We start from the raw sequence: 24,429 nt of genomic DNA, 5'->3' as shown, positions 1-24,429 counted from the left end.
CAAGACAGTGAAAGAAACAAAGGAACAAGGAAAAATGGCTAACGGACCGCGACGCAACCGCGCCGCTCATAAGATACATGACTTACTGGCTAGTTAGTGCCAAATTTAAAATAGGGGTCACTGTCTGGAGAACCCAACAACATGGCTAATTGCTTGTTATGATCTGAGAGACGCAGAGAAATCAGAGAAAGTTTTGCCATCCGCAGTAGGGCAGAAGAGGTGTGACCTCTTTTCGCGCGCGCGTTTTTGGATGTTTTTTCTCTGCGTCTCTTATCCTAAAATACTCTCTCACACGATACAGAAAGATTTGAAAAATTAGGTCATTGATTGCTGCACCCTGACCGTCTTGTTAAAACAGTCCTGAATAATTCAGAGTAGGCTGAACAAAAATTGAGCTTTACTTTTGTAATTTGCAATTTTGTTCTACAAATTAAACAAAGAGAGATAAACAGTTTCAAAGTGATACAACTTATTCCAATACTGAATTGTGACACTTTATTGGTTACAATCCACATATCTCATCAGAATGGAATTTGACAAAAAAAATTGACAACTACAAATTTTAAGAATTTTTTCTCAGTAGACTGTGAAATTTTCAGACAAATCGAAAAATTTTGGATTACTTTTTCAAGACTTCGAATTTTACTATTTTTAACCAAAAAATTCAAAATATCATACATATTTTGCCCGATCATGTGATGGAAACAAGGAAAATTAGCTTTTATCTAATTTACAAAAGCTTTGAAACCGAAATCGTGTGATGCTGTATGTCGTTTTGATATTTCTTTTAAAATATACTCAATTCAGAAAAAAATTTCTACTGTTTCGAAAACCTCGTTTTTCTGTCAATATGTTATTCATTAGATAATGATATGGATTATATTTGCCTCGAATAAAGCAGCATTAATCTGGCCAAGAAAAGTGCCAAAGTTTCCCATTCTCTGGATTTGGATTTTTATGAGAAAATTGTCAACTGAAGTTCTGTCTTTAACTTTAAGTATACTCTGAAATTTTCAAAAAAATCGAAACATTTTCAACTACTTTCTAAGGCTTCAAAGTTGACTATTTTCAACTAATACTTCTGAATCTGAAACAGCCGGAGGAGAAATGATCATTTATGAAAAAGTGAACTTTTCAAACTTTTTATTATGTTTCTCCTGAAGTAAATAAGTATACTTCCAAAAATAAAAGGTTCAATTTTGATTAAATTTTTTTTTTAAATCGAAATCCAATTATTTCTTCCCATGAAGCTCATTGGTTGCCTGATGGACCAGAAGACGGATCTAAAAAATATTGATTGTGATTTCATTTTTTTAAATGACAATTTTTCAATGAATCTCGATAACCAAATTAGTGATTTAATTATTTACAACGTTCTAAAAAAGGAGTTTTTGAAATGGAAAAAAATACTTTTTTTTCTAGTACTGATTGTGAGAAATTATTCAAAACTAATTCAGATAATGACTTGTTGAAGTGGAAAAATTTATGAAGTAAAAAAATTCAAAAATTACCCATTCAATTGGAAACGCCTCTCTTCTGGATATCAATTGTGCCATTTCGTCATCAATGATGGCCACGCCCCTTTTTTGAAACATCTTGTTCGCCTCCTCCATTTTTAGCGATGATAGACCTTTGCTGAAAATAGTTTTAGACTGAAGATGCAAGAACAAAAAATAATTAATCTACTGAAAAATCATTTTGTGGATATATGAATTTGACGAAACAGTAATCTTACTTTGTACCAATTCATCTCGGTTCTTTTGAAAGATATCAAAAAGTGCTCAATTGATAAAGTGTTTATCAGTTTTTCAGAAATATTTTTTTAGTTGACCACTTTTTTATATCTCTAACAGGAATTGAGATAAATTGGGTCAAAGTTATTCGAGTCTACGCGGTCTACGCGGTCTCAGCAGCCGACCGCGTCGGTCCTACTAACTTTGACCCGATTTATCTCGGTTCCTTGAAGAGATATAAATATAAAAAAATAAGTCAACTGATAAAATATTTATCAGATTATCAGCAATATTTTATCAGTTGACCACTTTTTGATATCTTTAACAGGAATTGAGATAAGGCAGCGTTAAATTCATACCTTCCACTTTTGACGATACAAGTCAAAAACCCATGCTTCGATGCGTCTTTCAAGGTGTGCATCACACAAATATCATAAGCCAAACCACACCCAATCACAGCGTTTATATCGTTTTTACGCAGCAACATTTCCAGTTCGGATCTGAAAAAAAATGTTAAAGATTCTAGCTCATTTTAAAGGAAAGTCATTTTAAAAAAACCCAAAAAAAACCCACTGCTTTATTCCACAATTGTCACTGAATGCGCTATACGCGTCCACATACACATCGGCACCCTTTTTGATGTAGTGAGCTCCTTCGACGCGCTGTAAAACGTTTGTTTTTTTTTTTGGAAAAAGTTTTTCTGTTTCAGAAAATTGAGATTTTCAAATTCTGAAACTATGAGACGGTGGTTTCATAAAAGAAATTTTAGTTTTTTTTTTTTGGAAAAATGTCCCACCTGAAGACCCAAATGCAATTGAGATCCCCATCCGCCTTGAATACAGTGACTCGGGTAGAGTACCTGAAATTTAGAATGTCGAAATTTTGTAGCTTTTCGGCTTGGACCGCCAGTTGAGCCGCCGTTGACCAATCAGACCCCAAAAATAACCCAAAACCCTCGGGTGTCAAAATTTTCGAATGTTAAAAATTGGTTGTGTTGAGCTGAAATTGAAGATATATATAGCACCTAATTTCATTGTATGGAAGTTCTTTACCGATTCACATGCTCATAAAATAATATATTGCTCTGTCAATTCGAATATTCACAGTTTCAGGATATTTGTATTTATTTGGAAATTTTTCTGTTCCCTTGTTTCTAACCGCTCCTCAAAACTACTTCTGATTCCTCAAAACTTGGAAGCTTTGGCTTGGGTCGCCTGTAAGCCGTTGATCAATCGGGACCCAAAACAAGGATTTCAAAATTTTAGAACTTCAAAGAACTGTGATTGACCATTTTGAACTAACATTCGTTCAATTTCTTACTGTTGCATGATATTCATATTGGTTGGAAAGACTAGATTTTTTACTGGATTGTGAGGATATAGGTAACCAACCTGAATAGTAGAAACTGGCTTCACAAATCGTACAATATCGAATGGTCTCAATTTCCGACTCTTATCTTCTGGAGCCAATTCTCTGTCGGGGTTTCTAGCATGCTCAAAAAATGAGATATGATTAGATGGGTGCCAATCTTGAGAGTAGACAATGACATTCCAATTCAAGTTTTGAAGAAGATTGTTGACATGTGGAAGGGCTTCCAATGGGTCTTGTTCCGCGTCTCCTTCCTGGAAAAGTTAAAGACATGCTGTGAGACAGATAATTGCAGGAAGTAGGATGTTCCGCTTTTAGGAAGTTTTTAGAACAGAGAATTTTTAAATGAAGTCCAATTCCTTGAGGGACTTATGACTCACCTTAATGCTCAAACTGCCCGACACAAAATCATTCTGAAAGTCGACAACCAACAAAGCGGTTCTCAACGTTTTGAATGGCTTCAAAACGACTCGACGGAACAGCTCTTCAGTGTCTTCGTTCCATGTTTTGTTCTGAAAAAAGTATGGAGATAAGAAACAGTTTATCAGTGAAGCTCTGCTTTAATTCAGTTGAATATGTTAAGATTCTAAAACAGTCGAAATTTCGTCAAAAAAAAAAGTTTCGTCGTACAACTAAGCCGAAAATTTTCAATGTTTTACTGAATTTTGAAATTTTGGTATGCTCCTATTATTTTAATATATGTTTCCTCAAAATATTAAAGGTGGGGGGACATGAAAAAAATAATGTTCTCGATATTTCGTTTAAATATGCCCCTCGAGGAGTTGAACTTGTTGGGGCGATGATTGAGGGTGCGGCGCCGCTACCGACTGAGCTACACGGGCAAAGAGAACGCGGCCACCCGATTGCATACATAAAGGCGAGGACGACAGCTGTACGCAGAGTGACATTAAGCGTTGTACACCGTCACGGTAGAATGCATACTCTGGCCCTAAAAATCCCCCGTAAAATCTCCTGTCCCCCCACCTTTAAGTTAAATTTCAGTTTTTCCTGAAATTTCGAATACATACGAGATGAACTTTTAGAATTAATTTACTGTTTCAATTTAGTCACAAGTTTTGGTTTTGATATCAGCATTTCAATAAAATCATAGAACAAGAAGCACCTTTTCAGAAATTGAAAATTTGAAAATTTATTTTTTTCGAAACAACTTTGTATTACTTCAAAATTTTTGAAGTTAACTTAATTCGTTTTGTCGGTTTAAAAAAAGTGACACCTGAGAAAACTTTAGCTTTTTTTGATCTACGAAAAAATGCTGCAAAAACATAATATTTCCGATTTTCGGCTCGTTCGAGCTACTTTCGCGTTTGAGTTCAGTTTTTTTTTGCTGAAAAATAGATTCTAGAGATGCTAGCGATCATTCTCATACCAAGAAATCTATGTCTGTATGTTTAATTCGACAATAGCAACTAACAAGGGAAGGTTTTTTAGACAACGGTTGAGAATTTGCTCAAAATTTGCATACTTATAGTTTAAGACATGCTCTATACGATGACGAAAAATTTTTAGCCCGATCTCACTCCCAGGCCGAAAAACTTTGTCTGAAAACTTGGGCCGATTTCGGTGCGCTAGGGATTTCGACTTCCCCTTCCCTCCTCTACCAATTCCGCGTGAGAGGAAAATATCGGTTGTGTGGTGTTGTGGTAAGAGGGTGACTCATTAGGATTGACTATGCTGGTTCGACCCCCACTGTGGTAAAACTTTTTTTGCATTTTTTGAAACTAATTTTTGATTCCAAGTTTGCCCCCCTAGGCACTATATGATACTTTTTGATTGTAAAATACATAATTCGAAACTGTGATTTTCGATTTAACAATAACGAAAATTTTAGAGTTTTTATGATACAGTAACGAAGCAAAAATACCAAATTTTTACTTTTTTTTCTATGGAGAACAGCCAACTTTGAAATTTAAAAATGGTAGTATAAAATTGTTCAATTTCTCTGAAAATTTAAAAGTTTACTGAACAAAAATGGAGCTTTCTTTTTTTAGTTAACAGCTTTTCTGTACAAATCCAAACATGCAGCTTCCATTTCAGTACTTAATCTTGACACTTTTCTCAGTGTCAAACAGCATATGTATCTCATCAGAATGAAATTTGGCAGAAAAGTCAACCACAAAATTATTACAAAGTCGACTTTCTTACTAAAACTAGATAAAATTAATGAACGTGGAGATGGTGTCGTATTACATATGGCCTAGAAAATGAAAAAAAAACGACCATTGAATGCAAACCATTAACTCCGCTTATCTCGTTTCGTTCATCTTGTATTCAAAAGTTGTCAGCTACAAAATTAAAACTCTACTTTCGTTTAGTATATTCTGAAAATTTTAAGCAAATCGAATAATTTTGGATTGCTGTTTCAGGAAGTTGACTTTTTTACTAAAACTAGGTAGAATTAATGAGTCTTCCGATGCCGGTTTATTTCATATGGCCTAGAAAATGAACTTGGAAACGGTCATCGAAGACACTTAATATCACAAGGGTTTTTAAAAATGTAAGAAACAGGAATTCTGAGAAAATACTATTGAAATATGAAAAAACAGACAAAAAATAAGAATATTTTGAAACAATAAATTTTCTGAGACAAGATTTCCGGAAACAGCTATTATAATATCTGTTATCTTAAATGTGTTTTATATAAAGAGGGGTTCTTAAATGGAGCAGTTCAATGACCACGTAGGACTCACCTAGCTCCTAGAACTCACCTCAATAAACTCATCCAACATTTGTTCCAACTCTGGAATCAGATCCACTTCATTCACCAACAACGTCAATTCTCTTTTCATTTCGTCTCGAATCTCATTTTCCGTCTGCACCACACCCATATTGATGCTGCGCGATGCTTGCGCCGCTAACGACAATTTATGGACGAGACGGAAAATTTTTGTAGAGAGCCAAAGGCGAATTTTGGCGTGAGCAAATGGGAAATGAAGAAATTGGGTCCAGGAAATCTTGAGTAACCATTTCCGGTTTGAAAATTTTTCTTATGGGTCAGTGATTTTTGGCGGGAAATTGGGTGACGTAGGGTCTTAAGGGGTAGAGTTACGAAATTTGAGGTTTTCGAAAAAAAAAGAAGGGTAATTTGGAAAAAAAAAGTAATTTTTCTGTTTCACCAATAACATTAGAAACATGTCAATATGATCACTCTGTCAGATTATGGAGGGGTTCCGGTATATTTCTGCGTCTATCAAAATCCTATACTATTTCTCATAGTAGATAAGTTTTAGTACGAAAAATAGTCAAAAAAATTACTTTTTCACGAGTTTCAGAAGAAACTGACTTTTATGATTAGACTGTTTCGTTTGCGGTTTCATCTCTTTCAATGTCAAATACTATTTCTTTTTTATTATATTTTTCAATAATGCTGAAGAATTAAAAAATAGGTAACTTCTAACAAAACAAGCCGAAAACAAGCTCTTTACGACGATCTTGAGCCAAGCTGAGAGAATTTGAAAGTATTGAGGCTAGAGACGCAGTGTGCCTCGTTTCTCTGCGTCTGTCGCGTTCAATATCTTTCAACAATCGCGTTTTTCAATCTGATGATACAATAATTTACAAAAAAAACTGTGTCACTAAAATCATATAAAAAATGATAATTTGTTTGATCAATCGATCTTTCTTTCGAATAGGTTCAAATAGTTTTTCTGCGTCTATCAAAATATAATGCTATTTCTTCTAATAGTCTAACTTTGAACATTCGAAAAAATTTTCAAGTTTTAGAACAAAAAATCCATGTTTCACAAAATTCACAAATTAATAGAAAAGTAAGTTTTTATGATTAGTTAGAGTGTTTGAATAGATTTTAGCAATCAGCTTGTTGTCTGTGTCTCTCCAAATCAAAATATGTTTCTCATAATAGTCAACATTTAAAAGTTTTAGTACAAAAAATTGTTCAAAAATTACTGCTTTACAAGTTACATGAGAAACTGACTTTATGTTGTCTGAATGTTGTCAGAATGTTGTCTTGATAATTATTTCCACGTCTTTCAAGGACAAATACTATTTGTTTCTTTAACGTATTTTTCCATAATTCTGTAGAATTAAAGGTGGGGGGACAGGAGATTTTTCGTAGTTTTTTTGTAGCTAGAGTATGCATTCTACCGTGACGGTGTACAACGCTTAATGTCACTCTGCGTACAGCTGTCGTCCTCGCCTTTATGAATGCAATCGGGCGCCGGCTGCCTCTTTGCCCGCGTGGCTCAGTCGGTAGCGGCGCCGCACCGTCAATACTAGTCTCGACAAGTTCAACTCCTCGAGGGGAATCTTTGAACGGAATTTCGAGAACATTATTTTTTTCATGTCCTCCCACCTTTAAAGATAGAGAATTTCCAACAAAATCAGCCAAAAACGAGAACTCTATGACGATTCGAGCCGATTCATACGAATTTGTAGTTTTGAGGGTTAGAGACGCATTATGTCTCGTTTCTCGGCATCTCTTATTTGATATCTTTCGAATAGCTGTATGTAACTAATTTAACTGATTCACAATTAATTCTCAAAAACGTATCTGTTTCACTAAAATCAGAAAGGACATGTAGTCAAATTAAAAGTGCTTGGTTAATTGAGCTCATTTGACAATTACTTCGGGTTATTTTTCTGCGTCTCTCCAAATCAAATAATCGATCTCTCTTTGTTATATTTCACAATAGAGCGCATATCCAACTAATCTAGCTAATTTAAAATTAACTTTCAAAACTATTTCTGTTCCACAAAATTCATATGAAACATGTCAATTAGTTGGATCGATCCATTTTTCTTTGTATAAGGTTAAAATCATTGTTTAGCTTCTCTCAAAATCAATTACTATTCCTCCTAGTAGCTCAACTTCTAACAGTTCATTTTTCGAGTTTTACAACAAAAATCCATGTTTCGCAAAATTTACAAGTTTAAAACAAAATTTTGTTATTAGTTCATCAAGATTTGTTTGATGGAATATCAGTTAATCTTGCTGTCTGCGTCTCTCAAAATCAAACGCTATTTCTCTAAATAGCTGAATTTTGAAGTTTTCGGTACGAAAAACTGCTCAAGAAATTATTGTTTTACAAGTTTCATAAAGTTTCTCTCAAAATCAATAAATATTATTTTCTTTATTATATTTCACAAATAAGGATAAGAAAATGAAAAATAGATCTGGCAGAAAGTGAGTGTTGAAGTCGGAAGTCGGAAAGCTATGCATACGCTCTCTATTGCTATTTCATTTTCTCTTAAAATTTGATTTCGGTCACTTGGTAAAAGGGGGACGTTCAGTGGTAAACACCTAGCCATGAACCCCAAACATGGCACCCAAGCCGAGGGTTTAAATAACTTTTTCTACTGTTGTGACACCAATCAAAAGATAAAAGAAAATAGTAATGAGCAGAACAAGAATAGCTTCCGAGAAGTCGTCCCCCCGGTCATCGTTCAGTATTTCTTGATTTTCTGACGCATCGGATTGGTTGAGCTCCCATCGAATGAACCATCCCAGCTGCCCTGGAAGCTCGTTAGAGCTCTGACTTCTTCTTGTGATTTTTCCAGCTTAAATAGTCCTTGTAGATCAGATCTCGAGATAAGATAAGAAAATAGTAAATGATAAAAGTCAGCACGCGAAAATTTTTAAAAGTTAATTTTTGGAATACTGTAGTTTTTGTTTGTGTTAGGTTGTGAACAACACGCGGAAAATTATGTTACTGTTGTCGTGCTCTATTTAAACCAAGAAAAAGAGGAAACATCCTGGAAAAGATATCAAAAGGTGACCAACTGATAAAATGATGAAATGTTTATGTTTGCATAGTTTTCGGACCCACGGAACTTTTCATTCTTCGTTTCATGGCAAACATGTCAAAGAAGCACCGATTGAAAAAAATTCTATAAAATAAAATTATGTGTACTTATGGAAACAGTATAAAATTCTTTTTTTTTTTGTATAAAAGGAATTTCCGGTTTAGGGAATATGAGTTTTATTTATTTCTTTTTGGTTATTTTGATTCTTACCGAAACTATTCCGAATGGGATTTCTCAGGTGCTGTATTAAAAAAAAAGATCTTGAAACATAATTTTTAGCCACTCGATTCTGCCCTGGAAATTGAAATTCGTGAAAAACGAGGACTTGGAAGCCGATTAAAAAAATGGGGTCGAAAAATTGAGAAATTTGGAAAGAAGGCGCTCAAAGTTATTGGTCCGGCTATGAAGATTTCTGTTCCATTTAATTGATTTTTTGGAGTTCTTAATAAAATTTCATTGACATCTTCGAATTGATTTGACATTGTGATGCCCAAGAAAAAATTCAATAGAGCGTATTTTCTCAAAATTGCGTTTTGACATCCTGAAACTACCTAAATGTTGAAGTTTTGCTATTCCACCAAAATTTCAACAGTACTTATCTATATCATTCCCCTCCCGCGTCTTATTCCCCTCCCGCGTCTTATTCCCCTCCCGCGTCTCATTCCCCTCCCGCGTCTCTGTAGCGTGCGGTGACCCCTTCTATTCCTCTGATATCGATTTTTTGACCGCTATGGTTGTAACTATTATTAAACATAAACCTCGAAATAAGAGAAAAGCTCTCTCGGCCTTGAAAGATGAAAATGGCGGTAAGAAATCCAAATTGTCTGAATATTCCAGTAAGCAAGCTGTGGATGATATAATTGAATCTGTGGATGATATGTCTAACCCATTATATGAACTGCTGTCCAATGATTTCAAATCGAAAGAAGAATTCACTGTGAATGATATTGCAATGATGTTTAAGTCGCTGGGTGAAACGATTCTCAAGCTTCAATCCCAAAACACAATGTTGAAAAACCAAAACTGTATTCTAAATGCCAATTTGTCGAATCTTACGAAAAAAGTTGATGGCTTGGAGGAGAATCTCAAATTGTTATCATCTCAACCTAAAGAATCACCAAAACCTCCTACTACATTAATTAAAACTTTTGCTTCAGCTGTCGCCTCAACCATCTCTGCTCCAGAATCCCAAATCACTTTCATGCGAGCTGCCTCATTGGCTAACTCTGAAGATGCACGGAAATCGAATGTGATCATCAAAAATATCGATCTTTCGGAAGAAGCTATTGAGAAAGCTGAATTCGCCTCTAAAATTGCCAAGGACTGTGGTACTTCAACGCCATCGGTTTTTCGCATACCTCATCCGGCCAAAGGGCCGCCCATTGTGCGCCTGGCATTCAAGTCCAAGGAGGAAGCAAGAACTGTCCTCACCAAATTCAACTCAATCAAGGCTTCAATACAGGGGTGCTTGAATGCGTCTCCCCGCCCAGACCTCTCCAAACCAGAACTCGAGAAATATCGACAATCCTGGAAGATTGAAAAAAACAAAATTTATTAATCGAATGGAACAGAGGATTTTTCATCATTTTTCCAAAAAATTCTCGAAATTTTAAAAAATGTTTTTTTGATCTTCAGATTTTCAGTCAACTTCGTTTTCACAATATTTTTTCCTGTTTCTTACTGTTTACATGAGTTATGGACTTTTTTTATTAGGTTGGCAGGAAAGTAACTGTCCTTTGTTTTATTTGTGAATAATACAAAAGCAGGATTAATCCAAGATTAGCAGTATGCACCGTCGTGGTCCACGACATGTTGGCAATGTTCAGATAACTTGTGGATACAATACCTTCAAAAGCCAGCTAGCCGCGAATCAAAGTATTCATTTTTTCATGTTTTTCACATAAAATGTTTGTATTCTCTAGATGAGGTTGTATCTCTCCGAATATCCAATAATCTGATAGAACTCAGCCGGGACTATAAGTAGGTGAGGGAGATCGGTCCCACTGAAGCTTCACAGGTCTGACTTGACTCCAGGTAAAAAATGAAAAAACCTCATGTTCACGGAAAGTCACGCCGTACCTGAGCCGCTTTGGCTGGACGGTTCTCCTTCACCCCCGGTAAAGACTTGATTCAGCTCTATCAGATCATTGATTATTCAAAAGTATACGACGTCATCTGGAGCTTAAGGACTTTAACACAATTGATGCCTGAAAAAATGGACTGGAGGGATACTTTGACTTGCCACTAGTTGGCTTTTGGAGGGTTGGTACCCACAAGTTACCTGAACATTGCCAACATGTTGTGGATCACGACGGTGCATATTGCTAATTCTGGATTAATCTTGTGTTTGTGTTATTTATTAATAAAAAAATGGACAGTTACTTTCCTGCCAACCTAATATTTTTTAATTGAACGGCAAACAACAGTTCGAAATATTTTTTTTGAGAATAGCAGACTTTGAAATAAAGTTCTTCTTGTTAGGTCCTAAAGGATATCACATTTTGGTTGAAAAATTCATTGAAATAGTAATTTTTAAAACATTTCATTTATCTTCAATAAAAGACTCGTTGTCGGTTTTCTAGTTTTCAGCAGAATTTTATTTCAGAAGATTTTCTTTTTCCTGCAGTTATTTCAAAAATTGTTTTTTTCATCGATTTGTCATCGCTTTGTATACAAGCCAAGAATTTTTTAAATTACCACTTGTGGATAATTCCCTTTTTCAGTTTTTTGAAACATTGATTTTTTTTCATTTTTCAGAACTGCAAGATTGCAATTAAGGCAAATATCACTAATTATCTTAATTGCAATTAGTTCTCAATTGGAAAATATGGCAATACAAGGAAATTTTGCAGATAGATTTTCAATGACTGAGAAAATAATTGCTGACAATTGAATATTTTTTCAATAGAAGAACAATTCAATCGTTTCTGAAACATTCAAATAGATTGATAATTCATAGAATTTTTGAGAATTCCTAGTTTATCAGCGTTCTGTCGATGTCTGAAAGACAACTGCTTTTGTCCACGTTTTTAGTAAGAAAAATGGGTCAAAAGCGGGTGTCTTTCAGACATCAGCAAACAGTTGAAAAACTAGGAGTTTTCCAAAACGACTCTGTGAATGCAAAGTTTCGAATCTAGGTATGTTTTAAATCCTCCAAAACTTTCAAAGTGATCGGAAACATGACAGCTGAGCTCCAGACTCTTAGAAATCACCAAAAATCAACTGAAAAAAATATTTTCGGGAACAGAGAAGCGATTAGAACTAAAATAAATTACAGATAATATAAGATTTTTGGAAATGTAATTATTTAGAGAAAAATTAAAATTAAAAAATTTTTCAACATTGGGATTAGTGGAAAATTCCTAATTATGACAATATAGTGAAAATTTGTGAATAGATTTTCGATGACCGATACCATGATTCCGTCTATTAGATATTTTTAAATGGTAGAAAGTTTAACTCGTTTCTGAAACATTCAAATTTATGTTTTATTTTCTGACTTTCATTTCTTAGGATCCGTTGAGCTGCATCTGGTCAAAAATGAGCTAAAATACGGAAAATTGATTTTTTTCAGGATTTCTCATTTTTGAATTTTTGGAAATTCTTCATTTTTCAAAGCTACTATTATAGTTTTAGAGGAAATTCAGATTGATGATTTCCCACGTGCCCATGATCCTCAAAAAACCTAAAAAATTAAAAAAAAAGTTTCTTATCTCTCTTATCAGTTCACGATTCCACGAGAAATTTTGGGTATAAAAGAAGAAGGAAATAGTGGAGAAATCAGTTATTGCTAACACACGTTGAGACTTCTCTTCAAGTTTGCGAAAGCACTCAGGTGAGCTATCAACGGATGGTCGACGGGCGATGGGCGACTGACGGGCGGCCTGGAGTAACCGGTTGTCAATGGGTTACTGTCGTTGGTACCCATGGTAACTAGTTCACCGAATGGTCTGCTTAACTGGTGTAGAACAGGACTACTGAATGAAAAAACCCACCAAAAATATATGATGACTTTATTAAACAGTTAAATTTAAAAAAAAATTGATTTTTCCAGAAAAGAGCGAGATGGCAGACAAATCAGCATTTGTGCCAGTCGATGCAATCGGAAATCACAAGAACACCGATCTTGACGTGGACATTGACGACGAACTGTTCGGCAAGAAGCCACCAAAGGCGACTGCAAGCGTCACGAAGGCTGCCACGGCTCCAGCTCCGGCTCCACCGTCCGTCATCAAGGCGCAAACGTCTCCAGCTCCAAAACCGGCTGCTGCCGCTGCTCCGGCCGCTGGAAAATATCAGTACAAAAAGTCGACGACTTATCAAAAGGCGTATGCCAAGTAACAGGCTGGAACCGACTTTTGAGTTATTCCGTGATAATCCAATTCGTTTTCGTGAAAAATAAAATGAGAGTTTTTTTGAAGGAATGGATGAAGGTTTTCTTTTTTGTGAACTGGTTGAATGAATGAATGGTTCTTTTTGTATTCTTTGTTTTGTCTTTTTTATTAGTTTTGAAATTTGAACTTTTTTAAAATCAATGAGCCAGATTTCAGATTTTTTGACTTTTGTAAAGTTGTTGATTCAAGAAGTGGTTTTTAGATTTTCAGAATTTTTTTCAAAAATTGCTACGGAAATTTTATTAATTTTGATTTTTTCTGGAGTTTTTGACTTGTCATAGGTTGATGTTTCAGAAAGTTGTTTTAAGATTTTCAGAGTTTTTTTTTCAAGAATTTGTTAGTATTTAGATATTTCCAAATTCTCTGATCTGAAAATTTCCAAAATGTCCAAAATTTAGTTCAATTTTTTTTGATTTTTTAATTTTCTTATTTTTCAATGTTGATGTTTTTTTCAATTTCAAAATTCGATTTTTGAGTTTTCAGTCCCTAATTACCACATTCAGATCAATTGTTCCAGATTTTCAGATGAAATTGTGGATATTTCGAAACCGAAATTGTTTCAAATTGGTTCAAAATTTCAGATCTCACAAAAAATTACATTTTTTTAAACTTTCTGAAATTTCGAGAAATTCCAAAAATTTTGAAAATTCCAAGTATTCAAAAGCTTTTTCAAAAAATTCAAAACATTCGAAAAGCTTGAAAAAATCCAAGAAAACTGACAATTCTAAAAATTTCAAAAATTCAAAATTTTAAAAATCAGAAAATCCTCAAAAATCTTGAAATTCCGAAAATTCCAGAAGGAACAAAATTTCGAAAATTTCAAAAATCTAAAAAACGAAAATTCCAAAAAATTCTAAAATTCGAAAATTTCCAATATTTCCGAACTTTCAAAACATCAGAAAAACTACAAAATTTCTAAAATACTGTTTCAAAACTACTGTATTTTTCCTGATAAAAATTTTTTTCTGATGTAGCAGCCGAATCCAAAAAACTTCATTCTATCATCAAAGAATACCAAATCAAAAACACATAAAAGTTCAATTTTCATCCAATATTGACCTCCTGTCCATCCTTGACAAATCTCCCGAAATCCAGAACGAAAATGATGTGTTCCGCGCTGAGAATTAAGAAATTAAAAATAAATTTTTGGGCTCAAAAAGTCAATTTTTTGGATTATTTTTCGTCTAGTTTCATTTTAAAAAATAATGGAAAAAATCGAAATTTTTGGGTTCAAAAAGTCCAAAATTTTGTTATTTTTTGTCAAAAAAAATTCGAAACTCTCACATTTGCGAAAATTCACACAACACTCTGGAATGATATTCCTTGGTGCGGACGCGAAGAAGTCTACGCTTCGTATCTGCCTGCAATTCCACGTGGTACAGTACCCCATCATGAGCAGCTGGCAACGATTTGAGCTTCTGGATGATCAACGAGGTCACCACATGCTTCACGGATCGATGGGACAAGAATTCCAACTCGGCGACGGTGCTGGAGCGACGGAAAAATCAATATTACAAAAAAGTCGATAAAAACAATCAATAACCCATACTGTGGACGCCCATTGATTGGCATTTGGTCCAGAATGAAGAGCTTCACTCCAATGATCTCCTGCTCCGATGGGTAGATCAAATGGAATCTGAATTTTTTAGAAGATGACGAAGAAATTGGGGAGGAGAGCAAAATGGAGCAATCCGTTTCAGATAAAATTGGGATTTTGGAAACATTGGAAATAGTGGAAGTGGCTGGAGACGAATTCTTAGAATTGGATTTACTGGATGCGGCGGATGCCGATTTGACATCGATTCCGAGCGATTTCATCTCGCGCGCACGGATGCGTTGTTTTTGGCAAATCTGGAAAAAATAAATTATCCACTTTTCGATTCCAGAAATCAATACATTTTTTGATCAGTCTCACCTCCTTCTCAAAATTCTTTTTTGACTCCTTCCGAGTCTCGCCTTTCCAATTGCAGTGGGCCGCACTGCATCCACTGGTTCCATCAGAATTTTTGACGATTCCATAGCAGGCGGCACACAAATAGTGCCCGCAGCGGCCGAGTGTCAAAAGAAGGTTCGATGGGAACGACTTCTTGCAAGGTCCATCGCAAATTGCAGACACTGGAGTAAGGCCATGATGAGAGGCGATATCATCGGAAGGAGTGGGAAGAAGATCTGAAAATTTTGGGAAATGAAAGTATTATCATCGATCAATTTAGAATATCGGCCGATCACTTCCGACTATTGACCGACCACGCCGATGGTTTCCGATCAATTTCCGACCGTCAACCGACGACTTTCGACCGTCGGCCGACCACTTTAGACCGTTGGCCGAAAGTTGCCGGCTATTAATAATCGACGGCGACCATCGGCCGACCACCGCTGGCCGTCGCAGATTATGTTTGACCATCGGCCGACCGCTTCCGACCGTCGGCCGACCGTCGTCGATCACCTCCGCCCATTGGCCGACCGTCGTCGATCACCCCCGTCCATTGGCCGACCGCTTCTGGCTATCGGCCGACAGTCGCCAAAAGTCGCCGACTACTTCCGACCATCGGCCGACCACTTGCGATGATAACGGAAGGAGACCAAAAAATGTATTGCCGACCATGGCCGACCACTTTCGATCATCGGTCAAGCTCTTCCGACCATTGGCCGACCGTCGCCGATCATAACCGACCACCACCGACCAGTTCTCACCATCGGCCGACCGCCACCGACCATCGGCCGATCATATATTCCCCAACCTCACCAGCCTTGACTCCCTTGGTAGCCGACCGAACCTTCTCCAACTTCTCCATCATCTCCATATACTTTTCCTCCGGATCCAACTCGTCCTCCCAGGTAATCGAGTAGGTGTATGTTGATCTGCAAAAATTTACCGATTTATCGATTTCTCCAAAAGTCTTATACTGTTGTGTTGGCGCATCATAAGCGACTCTCAACGCAACACTCATCGGATTCAAACACATATCACGAACGAACGGCGGAATCAGTTTGTGGATACCCGTCGATTGGGACTGCAATTACTTTTCAATAAATCGATTATCGATTTTCTGATTCACCTGGTACTCCTCACACGATTTGCTATCCTCATGTGTATCAGTATCTGTCATTTTGCATAGATGGGTTCTTTAACAAAATATTGATAGATAAAATCAGTTTTGAACCGTTTGGAAAATATAGAAGTGAGTAGAAAATCGATTATTGGTTTTTTTCGGGGGAAGTGGGATTTTAGAGGAAATATTGGAGAGTAGAATCACGTGGAGATCACGTAAGGAAGTTTTTAAATAAGAAAATACATGTTACCTGAAATTTTTGGATTTTCAGATTTTCAGATCCCCGGTTTCAGTATACTGGCAAAAACTGTGATTGTTTCAAATTTTTTATTAAGTCTTAAATAGATTTGATTTTCTTTTTTCTATTTTCTTGAGTAAATTCATCAAGAACGTTTTTCTAGCTACCGTAATCACTCGCCTTGAAGATCGCCATAGAGCACTGGCTGACGCATAACTCTTCAACTGACGCATAACTCTTTAAAGGCGCAAACCTCCAAAACTACTGTAGCTATGAAAAACATGTCAACAACAAAAATATTAAACACGCATAGAAATTAATTATGATTATATTTATTTTTTCTAAATACAGTAGTTTAGCACATATGCGCCTTTAAAAATCGACATAGGGGTAGTTTCACCTTATTTTGATTTTTGAAGACGCATAACTATGTTCCATTTTGTAATTTTTGAGTTAAAGAAAAAATTATGTATAGAAGTTGACAAGACCTACAGAACCATCTAAAATTCAAGTATATTCGAACACTGATTTAGACCCAGAAGCCGCGTAGAGTGGCTCGACTCGGGGACGATTTGGAGAAGCTTCTGTTCTACGGGTTCTGCTCTAAAACTTGAAAATCAAATATAGGTGAATTTAACATTATTTTTTAGATCTTGTCAGGTTCTACATTTTACTTTTTATTTGACACAAAAATTCAAAAATTGGACAGAGTTATGCGCCTTTAAAGATCACACATAGAGGTATTCGACCCCTATTGTGGTCTTTAAAGTCGCATATCTCAAAGCTAGAAAAAAGTGGCCAATTATAAAAATTGAGTTATATTTGTGCTTGATATTCTTGTTCTTGACAATTTTTTTCATATCTACAGTAGTTTTGAAGACATGCGCCTTTAAAGTTAACGATCCTTAAAGTTTTGCTCCCGATTTTCTTGCAGCTTTTGGTTCCGGGTATTTCTTCCTATGACTCACATTTATTTATTTTCTTGGACCTCCAACTTAGTCATCTATAGAATAAAAAACCTAATCTTGTTAAATAACAGGAAAACCTAATTTTGTTAAATAACAGGAAAACCTAATCTCCCTAACAATTGAGACCTCCTCTACTGACGTAACCCTATCCAACCTAATCCAGAATTAACAATAAGGATCAGTCTAGACACTTATTCTTAAAACCAGATATAAAAACCCTCATTTTTCGGTTATAACCCTAATCCATAATTAACAATAAATCCTGAGAATCAGACTATTGCATATAAAAAGCCCTATTTTTACATTATACCCCATCCAAAGCCATGAATCGTCTCGTGGAGTACGGTAGTGTCGAAGCGATTCCATTCTACGATTGCTCAAATAAAACATTCGACGAATGGGAGAAAACCGGTGTCAAAAAAGGCTGGTTCGGCTATCCATTGGTCATTTTTGGAGTTTTCATCGAATTCCTGTACATTCCAATTATCTACATCATCATTAAAACTAAACTCATCAGACATGCCTGTTATAAAATCATTTTGATGTTGGCCATGATCGATATGAGTGCCACGTGTTGTAGTTGTCTGATTACTGGACCATTGCTCATTATTGGATCCGTTTTTTGTATGTATCCGACTTTTACCTACGTCGCCGGTGGATTTGTGTTGAGTGAGTTTAAAAAGGCGCCATAGGAAGAGTTTTCCTAGAAATTCTGAGGCCCCATCCACTAACCTACGACACCCGTATTTTAAGCTCAATTATCTCGGTTCGTTTAAGAGATATCAAAAATCTGTAAACTGCTAAAATGTTTACCGTAATATCATGCACATTTTTGTAGTTTGCAGATTTTTGATATTTCTTACAGAAATCGAGATAAATGAGCTAAAAATGTAAATAGCAAGAAACGTTCTACGCTAATTCTTGCTGTTTCAACACTTCGACATAAGACAAAAGTTTAGAATTCAGATATTGGATTGGCTTCAAAATTTTTTGAATCAGCCTTCTCCAAGTTCCTCCAGAAACTTCTCGAAGACCTATCTTCTTACTTCCAGACACCTGGTGCATGGCATGTGCAGCTACCGTATCCCTATTCGCCAATCGTATTATCTCCATTGGGTTCCGTGAATATGCAGATGTGATTGAGAAGAAATTGGCATATTCTTCAATCGCATTTGTGTTGTTTTACGGATTCTACATTTACTATTTCACCCCCTCCATTGTGTACAACTCGGATATTATGGCTTGGCTACCAGATCCATTATCTGAAGATGTTCCGAGTCCAGAAGCAGCGGCAATGGTACTGTCGATTTTTTTATTTAAAAAAGTGAGACCTGGAAAATTTAGCGGGCGGCTTCAAGATCAATTTTCGAGGCCTTGCCCCAGAAACACTACGGTAGTAAACAAAACTTATTTCTGTGAATTTAGTGGGATTTCCTGAACAAATATTATATTTCTTGGTAGGAAAATGATCGCTAGCATCTTTAGAATCTGTTTTTCATCGAAAAACCGAACTTAATTGCGAAAGTAGCTTCAACGAGGCGAAAACCTGAAATATTAAGTTTTCGCCGCACTTTTTTGTAGATCAAAAAAAGCTACGCCTTTCAAATTTTCAGGTACCACTTTTTAAAATTCGACAATATGGGGAATCAACTATCATATGTACATAAATCGTTATGAATGGGAAATTTGAAAAGGCAAAAAAAATTAAAAAGGCAACAAAATGGATGCTAGTATCATAATGAAAAACTTAGATCTGAATTAATTGTTGTTTTCAAACTGGGGGTATTTTTGAAATGGGATATCTTGAAAAAAAAAGTTGAAACAACGCTCTATTAAACTGAAATATTTCAGTACAAGAACACAATCCAGGCCTGGAATAATTGGATTTTCGTAACCTGCATGTTTGTCTTATTTTCTGTATACTTCGCAATGGTCAAACGATTGGCAAGGGGACAAAAGTCAAAGGCATCTAAAGCAGTGAGTTTTGGGTTATTATTGATGTGGATGAGCTTCGAAGTTCGAACTTTTCATAATTATGCACTGTTCAGCGCTAATCGAAAATGACTAAATGAGCGACGAATTACATAACTAACTTGAAAAAATCTTTAACCACATATACCAAATTTTGGAAACAGTGATTTCACAAAGCTTTACTGTTTCACATACTCGTGATGATTTGTCTGTTCGATGCTCATCAATTTGACTCAGGAAAATTGACCTTTGACCTCGTACAATTGAAAATATAAGTATTAACCGAATGAATAACCCTTTAAACGTCGTTGTGGAACTTATCTCTCGCTCAAACTATTTACACAGTGGATAATAATTTTCAAGAATACTTCTGACGAATTAAGCGCAATGTGAGAAGCTAACGTTAACACATTGACGAAACAGTAAAATACAATTTTGTTTTTTTCTAGTTTTTTGGTTTAAGAAAGTTTCGAAATTACTGAAAAAGGCCCATAATAGTTTTGGGGTCCAAAAAGTCCGAAATCAATTTACACTCGTTCTGAAATCGTTAATTAAGTTCCTTGCGTTTTCAATGTTTATTATATAGATTCTCAAAAAAACTGTTTCAAATTCCTGTAATAAGTTGTTCGGGTTTTCTATGTTCAATGTGTCTTCGGGTGGGCGAAAAAATTTAGTTCCCTTTTCATATTTTCGTCTGGTAGCCCCAACTCTTCTAAAAATCGAAATATCTTCCAGATCTTCATCCAATGCTCCATAATTTGTTTTTTCAATACCGCCACTGCTCTCGTCTACAATGCTCTGGCAATTGTGACCCCTGCTCCATGGATTCTGGCATTTGGACAAATCTGTTGGGCATGCAATCATGCATGTCCGGCACTCATTTATGTCACGATGAATGACACTATTCGGAGGGAATTCTATCGATTGGTTTTCAGAATTAAGGCAAGGGAAATCAATAAGATTTTATTGAAGTTGGATGTTTCAGAAAGTGGAAGACGCGACATCAAGTGCTGCTGTCAAGAGCACAACGCAATCTAAAATTTGAGATCGTTAGAGAGGAGTCATTAAGATTCTACTGCATAAATGAATGCACTTTCTGCTTTTTATTGAATACTTTTCATAGATAATTGATAAATAACTAGACTAGATGAAAAAAATATATTTTTTGATGATTTAAATAAACTTTTTCAAAAATTTTTTCATTTTTTCCAGAATATTCTGAAAAATCTTTGTTTCGAAATCCCTATAAGTGTAACTCTTTGTTGGCTTTATTCAATATATTCAAGATTTTATGTACGCAGTTTCACTAAAAATAAATAATTTCTGCTTCCACAAGATGAATCAAAAAATTTTGTCAATTTCATTAATCATACTGATCTACAAAACAACTTTTAAAATTGATTATGAAATACTTGAGATTTTTTCTAATTCAAATTTTAGGCACTCGAATTGCTTGTTGGACTAGATATTCAAAAATCCCATCAAATCTCATCAATCTTTGTGAAACAGAGAATATCACTTAACCAATCTCAAGTTGTTGTATGTCTGATCCATAAGTACCAACACATCAAAAACACAGAAAATGTACCTTATTCAAACAATCCTTAACCTCTTTGCGCTTATTTCTATACCTAATGCTATCCTTATTCTAGAAAGAACCCTAATCCTATTGTTAAGACAAAGTGCATGGCGTAAGAAAGGGGCGGAGTCAAATCGAGTTCACAGAGTTTTGAAGCTAAGCTATAAAAAGTCAAGAAAAAGGTTGAAAATTGCAAATAAAAATTTAAATCATTGGTTTTTTTTTGTCAAACGTCCCTTTTTCATGAAATAATTTTGACTGCTAGGTTTCTCGGTATCTCCCACTAGTTCAAAATCCAATTCGAAGCTTCCATAGGAAAACTTTCAGCAGAAAAAATAACTGAAAAGGAAAAAAAACGGTTCTCTGAGTTTAGAAAGGAATTCGTGGTAACAGCTAAAATTGTTATTTTTACCGTCTTATTGTTACATTTTCTTTAATTTTCTCCGCCGGTCTAAAATGGATATTTTCGTAAAATGTTTTGTCATCTACATTCGCCCCATTCTTGAGTATGGTACAATTGTTTTCCTCAAGGAGCAAATCAAGCTTCTTGAAGGCGTTCAAAAGTCATTCCTGTTCCGATGTTACAAGAAGTTCAACTATCCCTATATATCCTACTTTGATTGTCTCCGTGATCACAATTTAGAATCCTTAGAGTACCGTCGACTTCTATCCGATCTAGTTTTTATGTATAAAACTCTAGTTTCCCAGGAAATTGCAATTGCCCATAATCTATTCATTGTCCCGTTTCATCATAATCATCTAAGACGCCACCCATATTACATTAGCTGTACATTAAAAAATGCTTCAAAACTTTCTGCTTAATTTCTTACTCTCCGTATTATATCCTGCTGGAACTCGCTTCCAAAACCGTGTTCCCACCCTTGATTACATCCATCTCTTTTAAAACTAATTTAAGTCATGTTAATTTATCTTCTTTCCTGTTCCTAGACGAACATAATTTCTAACTCATAACGGTCTCCCCAGCTCCCAAAATGAACTGCAAGCCTTTTTCTCAGCGGAGCGCGGTTGCGCGCGGCGAAAATTTTTTTTTGAAAAATTTTGCACTGAAAAGCCGGTTTTTAGCGAAATTTTCTCATTTTTTGACAATTTTTTTCAATTTTTCGTCTATAGAAATTGTTAAACAGGCTAAAACACACATTTTAAGTACAAAAGCAACTAGTTCCGACAAAAAATGAAAGAGGAGATCGACTTTTAAGCAATTTTCGAAAACCGAAAATTTCTCAAATTGTTCGATGTTTTAATAATTTCTTCTAGCAAATTATTGTAAAGAATCTATTTTTGAGTGTTTCAAGCTATTATTCGATCGAAATCTCTCGCGGTGAGAAAAGATACCGCGATTTTTCGAAAATTGCTTCAAAGTCGATCGCCTCTTTCATTTTTTGTCGTTTGTGTTATTCCGTTTTTTCCCAGAAGGCAATTTTCCTAAAGGAAAATTCCGCCAGACAAATTTGACCTACCGTAAAAGTGTTTGGGTTGTCATGTCTGAAGAAAAATGAGAAAAGAAGTAAGAGGAGCGAAGCGACGATCTCGCGCCGTAGGCGCCCCAGCCATCTCTTTGAAGCGCCTTAGGCAAACAGGCTGGTTATTAATAATAGACTACAAATATATATTTACAGATTTTTATGAATTAACGAATGATTTCAGGAATTAACGGGTTTTGATATATGCAAAAACACCTTCTTAATTCAAATTTCAAAAAGTTGTTAACAACTATTATAGACTAAAAATTCCAGACACAAAAAAACTTTCAGCACTTTCTAAAGCTATGTATTTGCGTAGTGCATTAAATTTGAAAATCCCTCCAGAACTTTGTGAACCATTTGAAACAGATAAATTGTTTGATGAAGTGCGAAGGTGAACAGTTCTCCAAAACCAATTGCTGCTTATTTCTGATCCATAAGTACCAGCAAATCAAAAACACATGACATGTACCTTATGCTTAGCATTCTTAACCTTTTGTCCTTATTTCTATACCTAGTCTTATCCTTTTGTCAGTAAGAAAACTAATCCTATTCTCAAGACGAAGTGCATGACGTAAGAAAGGGGTGGAGTCAGAAATAGGAGCAGAATCCTGGAACACCTATATAACCGAGGCGAGTCAACTACTAACATATTATTTATTTATCTTTCACCTAGAAAATGAAACAGTTTAATTTTCTTTTAATGTCAAAAACTTTCTGAACATTTCTTGAAACTTCAAATTCTTCCTTTGTAGAGTCTAGCTTCAGCTTCAAGCCATGAACCGCTTGATCCATTACGGTAGCACTGACGCCATTCCATTCTACAATTGCTCATGGAAACCAGAATCCGAATGGTGGCAAAATGGGGTTCAACGACCATGGTTGGGATATCCAATCACAACTTTCGGAATATTCATCGAGTTACTATATATTCCAATTGTTTGGATCATTTTCAAAACTAAATTGATTCGACACACTTGTTATAAGATTATCGTTTTGTTGGCAGCAACGGATATGTGTGCAATAAGTGAGTTTTGGGCATCTGGAAAACAATTTACTCTAAATTTCGCAACAGTAAACATTTGACATTCTAGTTTCCCTTCTCGATGAGGGGAAAGAGTAAGCTGTTGTAGTATACACCATCACTACCACGAGCGCTGTGATGTCCCATTTTGTAGTGGCTTGCGCGCTACGCTGTTTCCCAAGAGGTTACAGGTTCGATCTCCACAGAAGCCAACCATTTTTGTTTTCCTGGAATAAAGCTCTCAACTAAAAATGACTTTTATTTCAGGTTGCAGCTGCATCATAACTGGAATCCTTCTGATCCAAGGTGCTGTCTTCTGTGCCTATCCCACATTCATCTACATATGCGGAGGAATTGCTTTGTGTACGTGGTGTGGTGCTTGTGCTATTACCCTCTCCCTATTCCTCAACCGAATCGTTAGTATTGGTTTTCGAGATTATGCAGATGTCATCGAGAAACCAATGGGTTATATCTCAATGGTTTTAAGTGTGGTTTATATGTTTTACATTAGTTTCTTTACAACTCCAGCGTGTTTTAACTCTCTGATTATGGCATGGCCATCGGATCCGTTATCGGAGAAGGAACCCAGTAAGGAGGCATCGATTTTTGTAAGTTTGAGAACATAGTTTGGAGGGTACAACAATTTGGGGGTACAAGGGGTACAAAGTGATTTAGGGGTACAAAACTCACAATTCGGGGAAACAAACTAAGCTTTTTTCCCGGTCTTAGGTACCACCGAATTGTGAGTTTTGTACCCCTAAATCACTTTGTACCCCTTGTACCGGGGATCCTCTAGAGTCGACCTGCAGGCATGCAAGCTTGGCACTGGCCGTCGTTTT

General features: G+C 35.8%; 7 protein-coding genes across 7 annotated transcripts in view; 5 read left to right on the top strand and 2 right to left on the bottom strand.

The window, feature by feature from the left end:
• Positions 1-1,232: 1,232 nt before the first annotated feature.
• On the bottom strand, positions 1,233-5,947 carry CBG13851 (the record flags this gene model as incomplete). The annotated part of the gene is made up of 8 exons (XM_002632541.1): positions 1,233-1,283; positions 1,512-1,635; positions 2,093-2,233; positions 2,307-2,395; positions 2,530-2,592; positions 3,125-3,355; positions 3,482-3,613; positions 5,828-5,947. 8 exons carry the CDS (start codon positions 5,945-5,947, stop codon positions 1,233-1,235), a joined length of 951 nt encoding a protein of 316 aa, XP_002632587.1.
• Positions 5,948-9,612: 3,665 nt separating this feature from the next.
• Positions 9,613-10,440, top strand: CBG13850 (the record flags this gene model as incomplete). Its single annotated transcript, XM_002632540.1, has 1 exon — positions 9,613-10,440. The coding sequence occupies one exon, from the start codon at positions 9,613-9,615 to the stop codon at positions 10,438-10,440; it is 828 nt and encodes a 275-aa protein (XP_002632586.1).
• Positions 10,441-12,732: 2,292 nt separating this feature from the next.
• On the top strand, positions 12,733-13,223 carry CBG13849 (the record flags this gene model as incomplete). Its single annotated transcript, XM_002632539.2, has 2 exons — positions 12,733-12,811; positions 12,937-13,223. 2 exons carry the CDS (start codon positions 12,733-12,735, stop codon positions 13,221-13,223), a joined length of 366 nt encoding a protein of 121 aa, XP_002632585.2.
• Positions 13,224-14,320: 1,097 nt separating this feature from the next.
• On the bottom strand, positions 14,321-16,386 carry CBG13848 (the record flags this gene model as incomplete). The annotated part of the gene is made up of 7 exons (XM_002632538.1): positions 14,321-14,393; positions 14,561-14,764; positions 14,820-15,127; positions 15,192-15,445; positions 16,023-16,138; positions 16,184-16,290; positions 16,336-16,386. The coding sequence occupies 7 exons, from the start codon at positions 16,384-16,386 to the stop codon at positions 14,321-14,323; spliced, it is 1,113 nt and encodes a 370-aa protein (XP_002632584.1).
• A 1,472-nt stretch (positions 16,387-17,858) lies between these two features.
• Positions 17,859-20,544, top strand: Cbr-srt-45 (the record flags this gene model as incomplete). Its single annotated transcript, XM_045244845.1, has 4 exons — positions 17,859-18,204; positions 18,588-18,832; positions 19,387-19,512; positions 20,242-20,544. The coding sequence occupies 4 exons, from the start codon at positions 17,859-17,861 to the stop codon at positions 20,542-20,544; spliced, it is 1,020 nt and encodes a 339-aa protein (XP_045095275.1).
• A 997-nt stretch (positions 20,545-21,541) lies between these two features.
• CBG13846 lies at positions 21,542-21,907 on the top strand (the record flags this gene model as incomplete). The annotated part of the gene is made up of 1 exon (XM_002632536.1): positions 21,542-21,907. The coding sequence occupies one exon, from the start codon at positions 21,542-21,544 to the stop codon at positions 21,905-21,907; it is 366 nt and encodes a 121-aa protein (XP_002632582.1).
• Positions 21,908-23,343: 1,436 nt separating this feature from the next.
• The window catches only part of Cbr-srt-44.1, a gene marked incomplete at both ends in the record, with an annotated part of 2,111 nt that continues 1,025 nt past the window's right edge, over positions 23,344-24,429 (top strand). The window contains 2 exons of the mRNA XM_002632535.1: positions 23,344-23,593; positions 23,858-24,198. Of these exons, the coding sequence (XP_002632581.1) occupies positions 23,344-23,593; positions 23,858-24,198 (591 nt within the window). The remainder of the gene's footprint in view (positions 23,594-23,857; positions 24,199-24,429) is intronic.

The sequence above is a fragment of the Caenorhabditis briggsae genome (assembly GCF_000004555.2).
Source record: "Caenorhabditis briggsae complete genome, chrIV, whole genome shotgun sequence".
NCBI classification, from domain to species: domain Eukaryota; kingdom Metazoa; phylum Nematoda; class Chromadorea; order Rhabditida; family Rhabditidae; genus Caenorhabditis; species Caenorhabditis briggsae.
This window is presented reverse-complemented; position numbering and strand designations above follow the sequence as displayed.